Consider the following 18,297-nt stretch of genomic DNA (forward strand, 5'->3'; position numbering starts at 1 on the left):
AAATTGTCTCGAGGATAGAGGTCAATATGTGTTGGATATGTTGTAATTTGACTTAGCTGTTCCAGTTTCGGCACCTCCGTGCCACAGCTCCGCCACATGTTATTTCATGAGCGCCACAACAAGTTGGCTTGCTTGTGCCATAACTAGAGGATGTTTCGATCAAAGCCTTAATGTGCAAAGCTACAATTTTGGCTCGTACGGTACAGGTTATGACATGAAGGTTTAAGTGGATTTAATGTTACTATAGTTAGGCTAGTTAAACCACTCAATTTCTCGACAGAGACTGGTTGTTGCAGCAGAACATTGGTGGAGAAGATATGGAAGACGCCACCAGTGGCGCTGAGATAACTGTGGCTTGATTGGACCTTTTGAAGCCTAAATGCCAACCTCCAGTGCCGAAGCGCGATGTTACATCGCAATATTCACCTAAATTCAATGATTACGAAAGCGATACCTTTTTATCGATTGAAGTGGTCATGGGGTACATACAAAGAGAAGTTAAGGAAGGCTGCCCGGATTAAGGGGGTTATTCCCTTCACTACTACCTTTGTGGGGTTTTCTCCGCAAACGATGGCTAGGTAGACGGTTAGTAATCGATTATCTGGATCCGATTTACTGGGGAAAGGGTTTGGTTTGGATGTATTGATGGTAACACCATGATATGATGCAGGTGTCTTGATCGATGCAGACGTACGTATGCACACGTCGAATTCTGCCGTGGTATTGGGAACGGACAGGAATAGGTGTCAATAAGGGGGCGGACAAAAACACTGCAGTAGTTAGTCTAGTCTACGGGCTGGCTCTAGATTCCCGATTGTCACAAAAGCCGGCGTCGCAAGAAGGCGACTTGCCGAACGACAGTGTCGAGTCAACGGGGTGGTTGGGCGCGAAAGCTTAAAAAATAAAAAAAAAAGCTACCCAAAAAACTCCCCAACCTAAGTACATTGGCTTGATATGAAAGTTTGGATAGGATTCGCATTGGAGGATAATAATTGCAACAAGATGGCGGTGGTGTGTGCATATCTGTAATGGAACGTTCGTTCGTTCGTTTTCTTTGTCTCTGCTGACGTGCACACAAAATGTTTGTCCGTCGGAATGGGGCTGGCGATTAATTGGAGAGACTGGCACTAGGGGCTGTATTCGGTGCTTGAAGTCCGCGTCCCCTCATTTAAAGAATTCGAGACAACAGTGCCTTTCGCAGGCATCAGCGGAACTTCCTGTCGAGAAGTGGAGGCGAGACAGCCCCAGACTGTAAAAAGCTTGATAAAAAAAATTTCACAAAAAAACACCCGCCAGATCTTGTGATATGTATGATGGGACGGTCTGGTCCAGTCACACATGGCTTGTGAGGGCAGGCGATGCTCCAAATATAGAGGCCTTGAGGACCCAATTATGTAGGTCGTTGTCCCCAGGATTCCTGAAGGTAGCATGACGAGGGTAACCAGCGGTTGTTCGGACCCAAGCAAAAAAAGCTCGGAGCCCGACTTGCCCTGAATTCGTGAATCCAACCAACCCTTGCATTTGATTGCACGGCAGCGGGTACCCCGGCTTTCCGGGCATCATAAATGCTGTCATAACCAATATTGCTACGACCCAAGATCTTTTTATGCTTTCGCGAAGGAACGGAGTAAAATTTTAGGGTGCGAATGGGACGAAATAGAAAGAGGAAAGAAAGGGTTTTAAAAAGGAAGGGGCTTCTCTGGCTGTGCTGTAATATTGATGCATCATCGTCAACCTTTTTCGTTCGTTTAGACCATACATACGCAGGCGCACGCACTCACACGCCCACACACCCTCGTTAGCAAATTTAAATCCGATCGGTGAATCTGGGAGGCTGGATTCGGAGAGCTCAAGACAAGCTCAAGGAGGGACAAGATCTCGGGATCTCTGGGCACGGATAACCCAGGTCGACAAGCATCAGGCAATCCAAGTACAGTACATTACAGAGTACCGTGCAGCACACACTTTTCTGGATCTACTGACGTCGTTTTGGAGACCGGCGCTTCTTGGCTTGGAAGCTGGTATAATTCGGAGCTGCAGCCCCAAGATTCTTAAATTTTCGGTCAAGGCGGAAGCTCTCATCTTTGTAGTGGCAGTGCTGAAGCTCTTAAATAGCCATTGTCGGAGAAGCTCTGATTTTTTTTTTCTTTGTACTTTTTTCCCCCTTGTCATTGGAATTGAGAAGAGACGAAGAAAGAAAGAAAGGGATATCGTGGGGGACAGCCTATACAACAGTTTGCAATTGTATTTCCTAGCCGATTCTAATTCTCTCGCCCTCGCTTTCTCTCCTTTCTTTGGACCGGATCGATAATTAAACTTCTTCAGGTATGACCGAACCTTCTCCCATCATCTGTTACGTTTTGTTTAATATCCCCCGGCAACCTCCGATGCTGCGACGTTTGTAGGATCTGTGAAGATTCGATAATTCCATGGTCAATGCTGAGAGAGGGTCTGTGTTGGCAGCCATCGTGCACCTTGGCTTCTCACGGTATCTTGGGCACAGTCGCACAAATGACGATATGACGTCCGGTTGACGGAATTGAAACGAAACGAATTGCATTACATGCTTTGAAGTATTATCGACAGAGTACCGGCTAATATTAGGTAGCATCTCCAGAGTCGATACGAAGTGCTCGAGGTGTTTTTTTTTCTTTCAGGCTGCATGCTATCCAGTTGCCTGCTTGTCTTAATTGACATGAACTATTGTTCGGCATATTAATTCTCCTGGTTCCGACTTTTGCGCCATCCGCAAGCGGAAATCGTCAGAATTAAAATCGGATTTCAGAATTGATTATATGAAGCTATTGACATCCGCTTCGTCGTATCACCGTAGTGTCGTCATTCTTCAAATTTTCGGAATTCGGCCGCACTACCGTCGCCGCCACCGTCACCACCAAATTGCAAAATTGGAATTGCATGCAATTGAGGTTACAACTGTAATTCAGGAGTCCAATTTAGTTTATAATGGGAGAACCAACCAGCATGACGAAACGGGCGAGAGGTATGTTCATGTCCATTATACTGACCCTTGTTTATGTTTATGCAGAATTCTATAATGCTACCCCATCTGATATGCCCATATATCTCCCATCGATCCATTCGTTCGTTCGTTCTCTCTCATTATAATGACAGGTCATGACAGGTCAGGTCAGGACATTTCGCGCTGGGAGAATGAGAATTAATTGCCATATGTGCATGGGTACCTACATACACACAGCGACCCCATATTAAATTTGCATTCCCGGGATATCCCTCCCCTGTCTTGATCTTGTCAATCACAGTGCAGTCAACCTCGACAAGGTTGTCCAGCCCCATATCACATCATCTCATCCATAGCCGATCGTTTGGTTGATTTACAAACTTGTCGCTGCTGACGGATGGCTGCACCCTTTTCGGCCCGGCTTGAGCTGTTGTGGTTCCATTTTTGGTGCTAAGCCCAGATCCAGCGATTCAGTTTCAGCCTTAAGGGCAACCCCATTCCAAGCACATACTCCCCTCCACACCACCACGGTCAGCTCGGGAAACATGGATGGACATGTACCCCTTGGCTGACTCCAGGAGCCTGTCTACGTATACTGTGTGCTAGTATACATTTTCGACGGCACGTTGCGTGAGCATGTGCGCCGCCCTTTCTTTTCTGTCCCTGTTCCCCTCGTTCCCGTTCTCCCTTTTTTTTCTTTCTGGTTTCTGCATGCCACCCTATCCAAAGAGCAAGTTTTAGTGACTTTTGTGTCCTGTCCGTCCCTACATGCATTTATCACTTATTCGCTGCTGTTGTGCTTAGCTAACCTGCAATTTCCTCCTACCTTTTCTTTAAAATCCAGCCTTCTCCGCCACCTTCTTCAACCGCGACCGTACAACCTCGTCTAATTCATCGCCGGGGCCTGCTTCACCAACTAAACCGTTAGGTGCCGAATTCTTTCCTTCCAACTCCACATCACATTCCACTCCTCCGAACGACTCGCCGGCACCCATAGCGAGACGAACTAGCCGATCCGGCCAACCACGGCCGTCGAGCGTTATCAACCCGTTCACTATGAGTAACGGAATAGGCGGAAATGGCATCCAGGAGGGAGATATCCTGCCAGAAATGGTCGGTGTTTTTAAGTATCTCGGAGAACATGCTCAGAAGGTATACCATGAAGGATACTTCCAGAAACTAAATGATATGAATCCTGGTAAGTGGATAGTGTTTATAATAATATGATGGATGTGGGGATTTAGTGCTGATGGGGTGTAGATGGAACTGCTGTCACTAGCAGGGAGTGGACCGATTGCTATGCTCAGCTTATTGGGACCGTTCTGACTATCTGGGATGATGGAGCTATTCAGGAAGAGGAAGAAAGGGCAAGGAGAGGATTTCCGCCGGAGGGTGGTGCTGTTAAACCTGCCTTTTTAAATCTCACAGATGCTTCCATGAAAATGGTAGGGTATATGCTATTAAGTCTAGCTCTAGATTATATCACTGACCGTCTGGCTGTAGATTGATTCTCTCCCACAGAGAGCCGGAGGGACACCGCTACAGAACGTTCTTAGTTTATCTACTGCTGGACGAAACCGATACCTTCTACACTTTGCTTCCGTGCCGGAGCTGACACAATGGACGGCTGCTATTCGATTGGCCATGTTCGAGCACAACTGTTTACAAGAAGCCTACACAGGAGCACTCATCGCCGCTAAAGGGAGATCGCTGAACTCAATCGGAACGATCCTCGAAAGGTCGAAGTTCAAGATTGAGGATTGGACGAGAGTTCGTTTCGGTGCTGGTACACCTTGGAAGCGATACTGGACCATTATCACACCGCCCGATGAAAAGGCATTTCAGAAGGCCAAGAAAGTCGCCAAGAAGGCATCAAAACAATCCGGTGCACAAATTCAAATGGAGGCAATCATGGGCGACATCAAGTTCTACGAAAATAGCAAGGTCAAGAAGAAGACCGTGCCGGTAGCTACCATTAGCAGAGCCTTCGCTGCGTACGCTGTATATCCCGAGGCAAAGGCTTTGATAGAACAAAGCACTCTGGTGAAAATCGAGGGTAACATTGTAATTCACTCTGATCCACCATTTACAAGCGAAGGAATCGTTTTTATGATGCCGGATCACCACGCTGCCGTCACAGGGTTCGAGATGATGTTGAGATTCTTGATTCCTACTTATGATGTCTTCAACTTATATGGGCGACCTAACAGGTTGGCCGCTGACTCCATCGACCCTCGAAGTCTGATGTTCGCATTCCCGAGAGAGCCTAGACAGCCATACAGGCTATTGGATATCGCCGATGTTGTGGGTGTTATCAACGAGAATGGAAGCAATGGTTGGTCGGAGGCTGAGTGGAGAAGGAAGTTGAAACAGACGACATCGAAGGTTCAACTTAGTGGAAGACTCCAACGTGCCAATCTGGCTAGCCCTAGCACTGCTAGTCTGCCGATTCAGATGAAGATCGGGTCGGCAGTTAGTTTTGAAGGTAACGCTGGAAGGAGCAGCTTCAATACTCAAAGACCTGGTTTGCCAACGATAGAAAGCTACGGACAGCAGAATGGAGAGGCGGAGAGCCACAATGCGCCCCCTCAGCTTTCTCGACAAACTAGCCATACGAGGAGCATGTCGGAGGCACAGGCTCAATTTTACCCACCACAGCAAGGCGGGTACCCTGATACACTGCAAGCGCCGCCACCGCCGCCACCTGGCCAAGCATACGGCAATCCGCCAGCAGGATATATATCTCCCCAGAATACAGGATATCAACAGCCTCAAGGGGGTCCTGGCCCGCTTCCCCAGAGCTACACAAATGGGTACAACAGCCATCCAAACTCGAGACCACCCTCTAGCAGGAGTCAGCGGAGCCAGATGAGTGGAAGGAGTGGTCAGGGACAAGGTCCTCCTAATCAACAGATGGGATACAGGCAACCAGGCCCCCAGGGAGGCCCACCTAGTGCCTTCCGTGGTGACCCTCGTGGACCTGGCGGGTTTGATCCCAATCTTGGTAATCGTCAGCCACCGCAACTCCAAACAACTAACCTTGCCACTGCATACCCTATGCCGGCGCCCTCTCCAAGCTCTTCGCGGGGCCCACCGGTTCCTGCTCACTCTTTTTCACCAGTCGCAAACGCTCGCGCTATGTCGCGGCTTTCCGTTGGAACGCTTGAAATGATGCACGGTAACAATGCTGGGTAAGGCAGAAACGGATCTTCCAATGTTTATGACGTACTAACATGAATTTAGGCCTATTCCGGCCGACTATCATGCACAGGCCCAGTCACCAACACTTGGCTTCCCCGCCCAGACCGATGGCGTGACAGCCCAGAGGGCTAGGTCTTACGGCTCAACCGACACCTCTACGGACTCCGAACTTTCTAGTGATTCCGATCTAGCAGCCCCTCGACCGGCCTACACAACACAGGGCCATAGAGCAAATGGCAGCACGGCATCGATTACACCAGCTACAGGAGCAATCGCTTCCCGAATCCCCAAATCGAATGATCTTCACACCGACCCGAACGACTTTGACCTCTCCGACGAACTCCGGAAGAAGCAATTAGAGGCAGCAGCCGCCGCTGCCGCAAGGAATGGAGGACATCACGCCCCATATGGGCAGCACCAGCTTCCTCCACTACCGCCTAACGCAGACCAACAGGGATACCAACAGGGATATGGTGGACATTATGCAAATGGACATGATAGCAGTGCACAAAGTGTACGTGGATATTACCAGTAGCATTCCCTTTGTTATTATTATTTTTTTCCTTTTTGATTCCCATTGCATCTGTTGGAATCCGGTTGAGTTACTTTCGTTTCATTTCTTGTGTTTTGAGCTTGCTGAAAACGGATCATCTTGGATGCCACGCACACAAAAAGTAAATACTCTTTATTTCCCACTTGAAGTTGGGACAGGGGAGTACTCTAGAGAATTTCCTTTTAATGCCGGGAGAGTACGTACACAGAGATGTCTACCCTTTCCTTTTCTACTTCTCATATTCATATTTCCAACTTCTTCTTCCTTCCTCCTATTTTACCAAGATACACCTAATTTTCTGTACATTCTGTCCTGTTTCTATTTCCAGCTTTTTTCCAACGTTGCAACCAGATCACTCCGCCACCTTCCCACGTGGCATTGGCGTGACATATGAAAATTATGACCCCTTCTTAGGGAAACAAACCCATTATTCTTTCTTTATATTGAACTTTTTAACACTCAAAATAGCGAGACGGTTTTCCTGATAATTTCTTCTCTACTCTCCCTTATGAACCAACGAGGGGGATTTTCTCTCCTTGCGTAAATTATAGAACATTGTACATTCTTTATCATCACCGCCGCAGTTACATATAAACACCGATACATCCGGCTCTTCCGCCACCGCCACTGTTACTACTGCCACTGCTTCAACAACACCATACGGCACCACGAATCAAAACACCCTGCGAACGAACGGAACCGAAGAGTTTAGCGTTACATCTGTTACGCCACAAATCCTTGGCGGTAACACGAACGCCACTAACGTCAGCGAAGCAACGTCAAGCACTTCTACACCCGTTAGTGCCGACGGCGTAGCAGATCGAATATCAAGAATCGATCCGAACGTGTTTAACCGCATATCTGGTATTAACATCCACAAATCGAATTCCACCATATCTCGAAAACCCGTTGGATCAGGAATTGGGAGGATGAGTAGCGTTATGTCCAGGGGGAGTGTATACTCCGTTGGATCTGATAGTGTTAGTAATTACGACAGTTCGGGGGTACAGTCTCCTGTGGAGGATGTTAAGAGACGGGATAATTTTGATTTTGATGGTTTGCCGAAGAGGATTGGGGTTAAGAAGTTCGTGGGACAGCCGACGGAAGATATGCTTGAAGTTATGATTGGGGAGACGAAGTATGCGGTTACGAAGGTTGGAGGGATGGAGGATCACGATAGACCGATTTCAGGGGATTGGGGGTCAAGTTCTACACCTGTTAAAAACCCGAATTCAAGGCCTAATACTAGTGGTAGAGAAATACAAGAGCCGGAAAGTACGGTTGTTATCTTGGGACATGGGAGGGGGATGAGCGTTGGTGGTGTGGAGGTTGATTTCGGACCTACGGTTGATTTGGGAGGGAAACTTGGACCGAAGGAGAAGAATGTAGTGAGGAAGGAAACGGGACATGATAGGAATTCTAGTCGGGATTCCGACGCTGCGGTTGGTAAGCGCCGGAGTATTGCTTGGACGCCTGGAATGGTTAATTTTAATACGAATGTGGCGAGGAATGGAGACAATAATGCTGGTGAGGTGGCGTCGTCCGCCACTACCACGACAACAATGACAACCACTGCGAATACGAATGCGAATATTGGGAAACCGGTAAATACACATAAGGGGAAGCAGAAGGAGGAAGAAGAAGAGGGGTTTGATGCGCAGAGTTATGTTGGAGCACAGTTTGAATTGGCACAGCAGACTACCGACGTCATGAGGAATAAACTTTTGAATCAACATCATCAGAGAAGTGGGAGTTTGGGAACAGGACAGTTTTTGAGTTACTTCAACATCGGGAGGAGGAAGAGTAAGACTCATAGCGATGAAGGGGAACAATCTAGTACTGCCGCCGCTAGACCGGTACGGCACTCGAGAACCAACAGCGCCAGTGGAGAACTACGAAGGATCAATCGACCAGGAAGTTCTGGCGATCTATTAAATGGAGGCGGCGGCGGAAGCAGTGGAAGTAATAGTCCCTGTCTAACAAGTCGTCCTCAAAGCCGGTCTGCGAATAAAGAACTCGCAACTTCAAGTCGACCTCAGAGCCAGGGGAATCTCCTCAACCATTCCGCAAGCCGCGGACCACCCACTCTGATGCATAGCAATAACCCCTCAACAGCAGCACTACCGCTTCACTCCCTCCCACCACCAATGGTATCCCCAATGCCACCGAGTAGCTACCATCCACCCCAAGTGACTCCAACGGCAAGTATCTACCAACCCCCACCACATCTCCAATCCGGTCCTCCCACTCCATCTAGCATAACAGACCACTACTCCCACCACCACCAACGCGAACGAAGTAACTCCGGCACCCCCGGTAAAGGAAAACTTTCAGCGGGAGAACAAGAGTACATCGCGCGTACCACGGGAACACCCCTCTTAGGTCAAAACTGGAATTCCGAAACCTCAAAGATCAAAAAGGCACCACCGCATAAAGCGGGCTTGTTAGGTCAGTTGGAGCAACGAGAAAGGGAGAAAAAAGATTTTAAAGAAAGAGCGAATAGGAATAGTTGGACTGTTCAACAAGCTATGCGTCAACGACAAAGTATGATCGGAATGGGAAGTTTAATGCAACAGCAGGCTCAGCAGGAAGCTCAGAAACAGGCCCAACAGCAGCAGCAGCAAATCCAACAGCAAATCCAACAGCAACAGCAAATGGGAATGGGCTTCGGATATGTAGGACAACATATGGGACAACCCGTACAACAACATTATGGCTTCTATGGACACCAACAGCCGCAACAACAGCAGCAGCAACAGCAGCAAGCGCAGCAGCAGCAACAACAGAATGCGGTTGCGATTGCGGCGTGGAATGCGCAGCAGCAGCAACAGATGATGATTATGCAGCAGCAAATGGCTTTGGCGCAGGCGCAGCAGCAACAGCAATTGGCGGAAAGGAGGGGGTCATGGCGTTATGGGTAACTTTTTTTGATTTGGATTTAAGTTTTAATGTTAATATGGAGAGGTTTATAGAAAGTGCGAGTATATGTGCGGTGTGGAGTCGAAGTTGACATTGTGAAAAAAAAAATGTTTAGTTTTTGGGGCAGATATTGCATATTGGAGCGTTTCATTTGTTGAATCTATGGGGGGAAATTGTTAAAAAGAGTGTTAGGGAAGGAAAATATTTGCAAAAAATGTAGACGAAAAAGAAGGGAATAGCATTTGGGCGTGGTATATGATTGATTTTGTGGCTTTCTTTCGTTTCTTGTTTATTTTAGTTAGGCATTTCTGGTTTCTCTACGGCTATTCTTCAAATTTGTCTATAATTTACTTTCATTGCATTACATTTCATGGCAATGCTGCGTACCATTATTCTCTATTAATTCCTATAGGCTTTCCTTGAATATATGTTTGTGGAGACTGATGGCAAAATTCATCTAGAAATTTGGGGTTATTCATTCACTCATTACTTCTCAGGTGTTTGTAGATATCTATCGGCGACTCTAGGTGCTTAATGCTTTACTATACTTCAACATCATCGCTCAAAGCTTTTAGCAACAATGCATCTTAAAATACCTCAGTATATATCGGGATACCCGAATATCTGTGCAACTACTATGACGAGCGTCTATTCCCGTCGCTGCGTGCACAAGCTTTGGATTTTCCCACCTAACTCCATTCACAAAGTCACATACCATAGGCCTATATGTCTCCAAGTATACTAGCATCACGTCAACCCGGTTAAAATCCCTTCAGCCTCTACCAGGGAATTCTTCACATATACCAACCTAATTCGAATCCTTTGGTAAGGTCGAGGAGCTCAGTGGTGCCTATATTGTATACAGCTGTATACATAATTATATTGATTGAACGACCTAGAAATTATATATAGTGGGATCATTGCCCTTCTTTGAATCCATTCCATCTTCTCTAGCTATAGACTTCAATCATAGATTGCTGTACGACTCCGATTACCTAAGCAAATTTCAATAGTTCATTCATAGAATTCTCTTCGTTACATATAAGCGATATATCTATCAAAATGTCAGACTTCACAACCAGTCAAATTTGGGATACTAATCCCTCCCCTTACGATCGAATCTTCCTTGTAACTCAAGATACAATTAACAAGACATTCAGAAACATGTGGCAACTTGCCGACCAGTCATCTCCTCTAGTTAAGTTCAACTACAAATCGCATGGACAGTACCTTGGCGGGGATCTAGATGCTCCTCAGATTGAATTGAACGTTTATGGGCAGAACTCAGCCTAGCTTTCTTATCACCTCAAGTTTCTTACTGGTCAGATGGAACTTTATATTGATGCGGATAGTGATGATACTAAGGACTTTAGTCTTGCGGGGTAGGATATCGTTTTTCCTGTTGTGGTTGGTTAGTAGACTTATTTATTTTCGGTATTAATCATAGCATCTGTATCTGACGTGGGAATTTTATAGGAAGCGAGACATATAAACCGGGGGATTCGGAGTATGATGAGCATGTAGCTAAAGTCGGCTTCCCCAATGGTACCTTTTCCATTGCGAAACTCTTCCTTGCCGCGTCCTCTATCTCAGGCGGCGCAACTTTTGATGCTACAAGGAATTATTTTGGAGGTTTGAATTGGGACAATCAGCCTGGAGAACTTAAAGAAAACTTTGGAATGTTCATTTCAAAATGGATTAATACTATGAGTGGTCAGAAGGAGCTCCGGAGAATATTTTGGGGTATTCTATTGTTGGCAATGACCCGTCACAAAGTAAGAAATTTCCTCAACGATATATAATAGAGTATTATATATGCGAAGGACTTTGTTTTAGTTGAGTATCGGCTGACAATTATAGTTAACGGAGTGGCACCTACCTTCGTTCCAACATCCATCGATCATTACAACTACCCATGGATCGAACCAGGTTATTCCAGCACATCTGGACAAGGCGGCTTCGACCGAAATGCATTCTGCTATCTAACCATGGCAGACTTTAACAAGCCTCTAGAGATAGCCGGCCTCGCCTACTCCGGCCCATTCGTTAACAGAGAAAACGGGGCCACATTCTGCATGAACTCGAACATTTTCTGGGATACATTGCTTCTCCCTCTCTTCCAAGAAATTAACATGCAAACCCTAGTTAATCCTGATACTCCCTACCTTGCCTTTGCGGATGACAGTGGAGACGCCAATGTGTCTTTGCTGTTATCACGTGGGGAATAATAATCCTAGTGTGTCTGCTTCGGACTCTACTTTTTCTTGGACAAGGTCGACTGATGGGGATGAAAAGCCTTCTTGGACTTGGGCTTCGTCTCGGCTACTAACGAAGTTGTGGATGAGAAGGGTGTTTGGACTGTTTCGAGTTCTGAAATTTGTAGGCTTGTGCATGTGACCCTGCTGTTAAACGTTTCTACTTGCCAATAAAGAGTTAAACACTAGCACAATCCAACACGACGCTTACTTTCGACGAGGGTGGCCAGAAGATTTCCTTGATTGGAAAGAATGTATTCCACTTTGAGTTTCACGACGTGGCTTCTTGGGGTGGTGGATCGTAAGTAAAACTCCAACATTAGTCTTCACCAGTTGTATTTTATACCACTTACAAAACACAAACAGCGGCGGCATATAAACTTCGCTCTAGGCGCTGTCAACGACAGCGGCCTACAAATAACTCATATCATCCCGATGGGGAATCAGCCAGTACCACGACAGGAACACAATTCATCTATGGCTTCTACCATGAAGACCAATTCGTTAATTACTGCCAAGGAGTTGATTCCGCCATCTCTCATTATTTTGATAACAGCATCTCCTCGGTTACGAATTCTTTGATCTCCGCACTGCAGAATCAGAATCAACTTGTACTTCCGGGCAATGGTGTTTTCTTGATGGAGAATGCGAGGTTTAATAGGCGGGGAGGTCTTTTGGTTGATTTGCATTATAATGGGTGAGTTATAACAATTTATCTAGTAAAATGTTTTTAATGAACACTCATATCTAATTTATGATACTAGTGCACCGGCACCGCTATCTCCTCATAAACCGGACGTAAAACATAATATTTACGCAGGATTTGTTATGAATCCAAAAGAAAGTGTTCCTGAAATACGAAAGTGGTTGCCTGAGAAGTGGGCTAAATTACCGGCCAGAGCGGCTTTGGATACTGTGAAGCCGAAAGAACCAAGTCCGGTTCAGAAGATTAAAAGCGTTACTATTCCACGTGGTGGAAAGACTTAAATTATCTTCGATATATATCGAGAGAGGATATTGTTGCATGCTATAGGGGATCAGGTTGAATTAGTTTATGAAATTGATAGTTGCAAGGAGTGATAGTTTTCTTATTTACTAAGCGCAGGATGTACCCACGCTTTCTCATACATCGATCTCCCAAAGAATTTACTTAGCAGTTTGAATGCGATTTTCTATATTTTCTCAAACGACCAATTATTTATACAAGTCCCGTTTCATATTCTCGGTGTAACACTAGTAAGTCCGGTACCCGATACCCTGACTCGTATAAACACTCTTATATAGAACTATTTAACTTGTCAATGCGGCGTGTAAACTTTAATAAGCGACTGCTCGTGATGCCCTGAGATATGCAGCCTTGTTTGCTCTTTTAACTACGTCTATAAAACCAGCTGTTAACTAGTAATTGGTTGCACAGTATATGCCCAGAAGGACTTGCGGTTAACAAGGCTCGCCGAGTCGAGCTACTGTATTATATTGCCCCTCTGCATGTAGGAAGGATGTCAATCAAGCAATCTAGTATAATGCCCTAGACTTTTACTTCCTATTCTAGCGCTCAAGCTCAATATTTTTTCCATGCTGATATTTGACTTGGAATAATTTGCCCCTTTCTAATATTAGTGAATGTAAGTACTTAAGTATTTCACGCCTGTGACTTCCTAATGAAGCAATTTTCAGGAAAATATGGAATTCTTGCGATCTTCGTCCTATACTGTAAGTGGATTGGTCGGACATTGTGAGATTCACAGACCAACTGAGGTCCCATGCCCACACAAGATTGTGTTCTTGGCAGACCACACGGAATTTCTGGGTGCTCTGATTGTTGCACAAACCCGATAAGGCTCGGAGGTGTGTAACATTATCAAGCAACTTGCCCAATACACTTGAACGGTAAAGAGCCTCTTACTCTTTACTGTGTTACAACTTGCTTATTCATCGAATACATGCTTTCCTATTGAGACTTGAATAATTAAGTTGAGAAACGATTAGCCAAAGACGCTAGGCTGTTTTGGGAATCCTGCAAAGGAAACTTAGGACAGGTGTAGAGGAGGGTTCAGCAACTTGGAACCCATTAATTTCACAAATGGTATTACAAGAGTTATTGTGTCAAAATAAGTATTGTTTACTTTTTATATCGTGTAATTTTGAAGCCATGATACTGTAATAGCGTTTTGTTGTTTGTCTTTCGAGACGGAGCGGGGTGAAATTTTCATTTTTGTACGTGTCCGTGAGTATAAGTACTATGGCACACTATAGTATACTATCGCACAGTAAGCCATAGCACAGCGTCGTGGGTAAGAGGCGATGTCAAGATACGCCAAGACCACCAACACATCAAACGTGTGGCATTTTGAAACCACTGGCGAAAGGGATATACACCACAGTGCCCAACATGTAACGGATGTGGCGTTTAAAGTCTGAAAAATCGTTCTTTAATCTTGGGAACTGGTGTGCTTCAAAGCTATGTATGCGCGACCGGCAAAGGGGCCAAAATAGGAATTCCAGCAAGACGCATCAACAATCCCGGATCGGTCTGGCAGGACGAGGTTATCTGAACAATCGCTCGACGTGTATAATATAAAGATATCGTCTGGCCCAGCCGATTTTTTCCTCTCCACATCGTATATCTCCTGAGTTACCTTCTTCCGAGTAAGTTTACACTGCCCTACTTCGCGGACTATTTTGCCCATGCTACCCTTCCCGTCCGGACCCTGCTGGGCAGGTATCTCGATGCTAAGGAAGAAGTCGCCAGCCGGCGCGCTTGTACCGTTGCGGATGACGTGGGATAGCTGAGCATCTGCGTTCAGAATTCCGTTCCTCCGGGTATTGACTTCTTCAGCCGTCCACGGCGTACCAGTATTATGATTGTCCACCGCCGAATCGGTTCTATATTGGTGGGTGGCTTCTGCGATTTCGAGCTGTCGGCTTATCACTGTCCCGTGATTGACCGGGAATTTGCACCCAGAGTACAGGACCTTTAACGGAACCTCCTGCCTATCTTTAAATCCTAGCGACCGTAAAACACGAAAGGCGCAACAGAATGCCTCAAAGCTTTGCCAGTTAGAATTTCCGGAAAGCCCTCTACGCGTTTCAAGGTAGAGAAGTTCCGCATAATCGTTAAATTGCCAATCTCTTAGGAAGTTGCATAGGCGTTCGGCATCCCCAGAGGGCGATAGTCTAGCAAGCGTCCAGAGCCAGATATAAGGGGCTACAAGATACCCCTTGATCTTCGAATTGGCGCTTGCTTCAAACTAGATGAGTCCGTGTGCGGTAACCTCTTCCCATCGCCGATTTGATCCAGGGATTAAGTCTCGGGGATTAATCTGTTGCCTGGAGAGGATACATTGTACGATAGGAAGGATATGCTCTTCTAGCGCGGAGAGAGCCTCATGGTAGCGGTTCTGTAGTTGAACGTAGACCTTATTAGCCAAGTCGGTTATATTTGGTTGGGGCTTATTTTGATAATGAGCTAGCTCATCGGCGAGTAGCTCAATCGCCCGTGCATGCCCACCGAGATCCTCTATGAGAAGTCTAGTGACAGGAGATTTATCGAAGACTAGTAGGTTATCCTTCTTCCAAGTCGGCGGATCTAACCGGTTGAGCGGTAGATATACACGATTACGGTGACTGTCAGCTAAAAACTGTTGAATCGGCCCAAAGTGGGTTGCGGTGACACATGTCATTATAAACGGGGCCTCTCTTTCTTCCTTGGCTAGAGAACCACGCCGTGACATCAAGCTTAAACCACTAATCTGGCTTAATAATCCATAAAAGGCGATTTGTTTATCCATCCCGTCATTAGGCCCGATAAAAGCCGATTGAACCCCGTCGATAATCAAAATCCCGGTAAAATTGTTGAACAAGTCAACATTTTCTGCCGCCGCGACGAGTCGAAAGATAGCACGAGGATCTGCGGAATATCGATTGCTGATAACCTCAAAAGGCTCGTCAAGTAACTGATGTAGCATCCTGATACCGATCGCATTCCAGAGGTCATTGAATTCTTCACGCCCCAACGATGTCCCGTTTTCAAACGAGACATGGAATATAAAAGGTGCTTTCAGCCTCTGCGAAAGCTCATGATAGAGGGGGTGTTGAGCGTGGGGCTCAATTTCGATCGCTTCCCGAAGCGAAGAGGCGAATTCTGAGGCACTTCTCGACTTTCCGGTTCTGGCACCCCCAACATAGAAATAGCTGGGAATGTATGTCTTGTCAATCTCGTCGCGCTTATAGTGAGCATAGTGCTGAAAAACGTTCGTTGCAAGTGTCTCGTAAAGGTTCGGGTGTGGTTGGAATGCCCACTCCGTACCGCTCGTGCGTAAGAGGGGCCTCGGGACCTGGTACTTGATCCCGGCCCTAAAAACATCTTCTACCCTTGTTTTCGATGGGTTGGTTGACTGTGCTGACGGCGGTGGTGCCTGTGGTGCTAATGCTTGTGGTGGAGGGGCAGCAGCTGTAACGAACCGTTAGCATCACAATATGTTAAATAGACACATCCTCTCACAGCAGGAGCCATGAAATGGCACGCATTGGCCGCAAATATCGCAGGACGCCATGGTTGTTAGCATGGCATACAGAGTTGCACTTACTATTCTGACTGATTATCTTTTCTGCTAAGCTTGCCAGTTCCTCTTCACCAGGCCGCCTCTGCATGAGTTGGAGCACCTTGTATTTATCCCAGCTTTCGGTCTCTTCAGCGGCCGGCTCCTCTACGGCCGACTTTGCCTGGCCGGCTTGGGAGCTTGGTTCATTCTGCTCGGATTTTGATGCGGCAGAATTACGGATTTTGATCTCTCCGGTGGTGTTTTCATTTGCAGCGGGCTCCGCTTTGTTGACCGAATGGCGTGGCTCGTTCTTTGCCCCGCGTTTGGTTCGGAAAAGGCATTTCTGACCGCCGGTTTGGAGGATGGCAGGACGCGAATACGTGGCAGGAGTACAGAGAATATGAGAGAAACGGAGGGCAGCAAGGGGTAGCAGGGAGAATGGAGAGTGGGGGGGAATAATCGTAAGAAGCGGTAGCAGGTTAGCCGATGGCCTGCTCCGGCGAGACGCCAGGAGCTGAAGACATCGTGTCGTGCTCATCGTAAGGGCCAACCCCCCGCAGTAAATTCTTGATTGCTTGATCGTCCAGGTTGGCTGTCGCGTATTCGTCTTATCGCTGACAAAGTTGCCCCCATTGTATTGCGGATGCTCTGAAATCGACGATATCGGGCTTGATCGATATTTAAGATATCAAGTTAATGTACGTAGGTAGGCCTTGACGTGGGCCGGGTTCTAATTGAACTTCAAAACAAATTCTGTGTTGCTCCAGGCACAATGTGGTTTTTCTTAGGGAAATGCTATTTCGGTAAACCCACGTGATCGAGGGTGTATCACGTGATGTTTTCGGTTGTAAAATATGAAAATTTATGTACTTTTCTGGATGGCTTGATTTTCTCGTTCATTAATGCATCTTCTGAACGTAACAAAAAGAGCTTAGATATATACATCATGGTAATCATAATCATTAACACCTTGAAGCCGAACTGAGGGCGTGTCGTGTCTCGTCGTGCCGTGCTTGTCAAAGCGTCGTGCTTCCCATCCTGTGATAGGAAATCTCGTGACTTGCTGACTAACGTATGCAGATTGTATTAATTTGCATGAAGCTACACTAGTTTGGGGCAATTGAAGGCGGCAGCAATATCAACTTTCTTCTTCGGGCAGCTTCGTGCATTATGAGCTGGAACGGTAGCCTGGCGACAGTAGCCACACTTTTTCCACTCGCTCCACGGTCGATAACTTCCTTCTGCTCCATATGTTCGAATAACGAAAGTCCCCGGGTCGTCCTCACGCTTGCGTTTATTAGGGGCACCTGGCAGTCTCCCTTTGGCAGCGGCGACGGCAGGTTCTAGAATCAAGGGCCTAGCTTCGGCGGGGATATCTTCGATAGGCTGCGTAATTTCAACCGAACTTGGAAGCTTGAGGTGCCATTGTGAGTCGAAATATTCAATAGTAGATGGCTTGTTCTGCCGTTCGCGCTCTTTCATACGATGGCGGCATGGGATACTCCATATTTAAGTGAATGTACCTGTACAAGTGGTAGTAGGGGTACTCTTGAAGAGGTTGTACTAATCTAACGCCTTATTCAGAGCATATTGTGAGATTTTTGTTAATAATTTCGCTAGTAGCTTGTTCCGAGAGTGAATGTGGTTGCTTCATCCCATCTCCTGTAAATTTGAGTTGTAATCTCTCTGTATTCATTGCTATGAGCGTCCTCAATCTTTTCGAAGGTTGTTAATAGATTTTCAGTTGACGATTCGAGGCAGGATTTCAGACGTGTGTGGGCCCCCTCTGCTCGGGATGTTATAATATGCCCCATGTGGCGATGGTTATTCGTCTAGAAGGCGACG

General features: G+C 46.4%; 4 protein-coding genes across 4 annotated transcripts; 2 read left to right on the top strand and 2 right to left on the bottom strand.

Annotated features, from left to right (window-relative positions):
* Positions 1–2,964: 2,964 nt before the first annotated feature.
* DFL_009226 (uncharacterized protein) lies at positions 2,965–9,655 on the top strand (the record flags this gene model as incomplete). The annotated part of the gene is made up of 6 exons (XM_067639080.1): positions 2,965–3,001; positions 3,825–4,178; positions 4,241–4,425; positions 4,484–6,171; positions 6,224–6,695; positions 7,286–9,655. 6 exons carry the CDS (start codon positions 2,965–2,967, stop codon positions 9,653–9,655), a joined length of 5,106 nt encoding a protein of 1,701 aa, XP_067486904.1.
* Positions 9,656–11,641: 1,986 nt separating this feature from the next.
* On the top strand, positions 11,642–12,895 carry DFL_009227 (uncharacterized protein; the record flags this gene model as incomplete). Its single annotated transcript, XM_067639081.1, has 5 exons — positions 11,642–11,870; positions 11,949–12,032; positions 12,098–12,209; positions 12,465–12,605; positions 12,673–12,895. 5 exons carry the CDS (start codon positions 11,642–11,644, stop codon positions 12,893–12,895), a joined length of 789 nt encoding a protein of 262 aa, XP_067486905.1.
* Positions 12,896–14,340: 1,445 nt separating this feature from the next.
* DFL_009228 (uncharacterized protein) lies at positions 14,341–16,990 on the bottom strand (the record flags this gene model as incomplete). Its single annotated transcript, XM_067639082.1, has 3 exons — positions 14,341–15,159; positions 15,259–16,361; positions 16,498–16,990. 3 exons carry the CDS (start codon positions 16,988–16,990, stop codon positions 14,341–14,343), a joined length of 2,415 nt encoding a protein of 804 aa, XP_067486906.1.
* A 563-nt stretch (positions 16,991–17,553) lies between these two features.
* DFL_009229 (uncharacterized protein) lies at positions 17,554–17,934 on the bottom strand (the record flags this gene model as incomplete). Its single annotated transcript, XM_067639083.1, has 1 exon — positions 17,554–17,934. The coding sequence occupies one exon, from the start codon at positions 17,932–17,934 to the stop codon at positions 17,554–17,556; it is 381 nt and encodes a 126-aa protein (XP_067486907.1).
* Positions 17,935–18,297: the final 363 nt, after the last annotated feature.

The sequence above is a fragment of the Arthrobotrys flagrans genome (assembly GCF_004000055.1).
Source record: "Arthrobotrys flagrans strain CBS H-5679 chromosome Unknown unitig_1, whole genome shotgun sequence".
In the NCBI taxonomy this organism is placed as follows: domain Eukaryota; kingdom Fungi; phylum Ascomycota; class Orbiliomycetes; order Orbiliales; family Orbiliaceae; genus Arthrobotrys; species Arthrobotrys flagrans.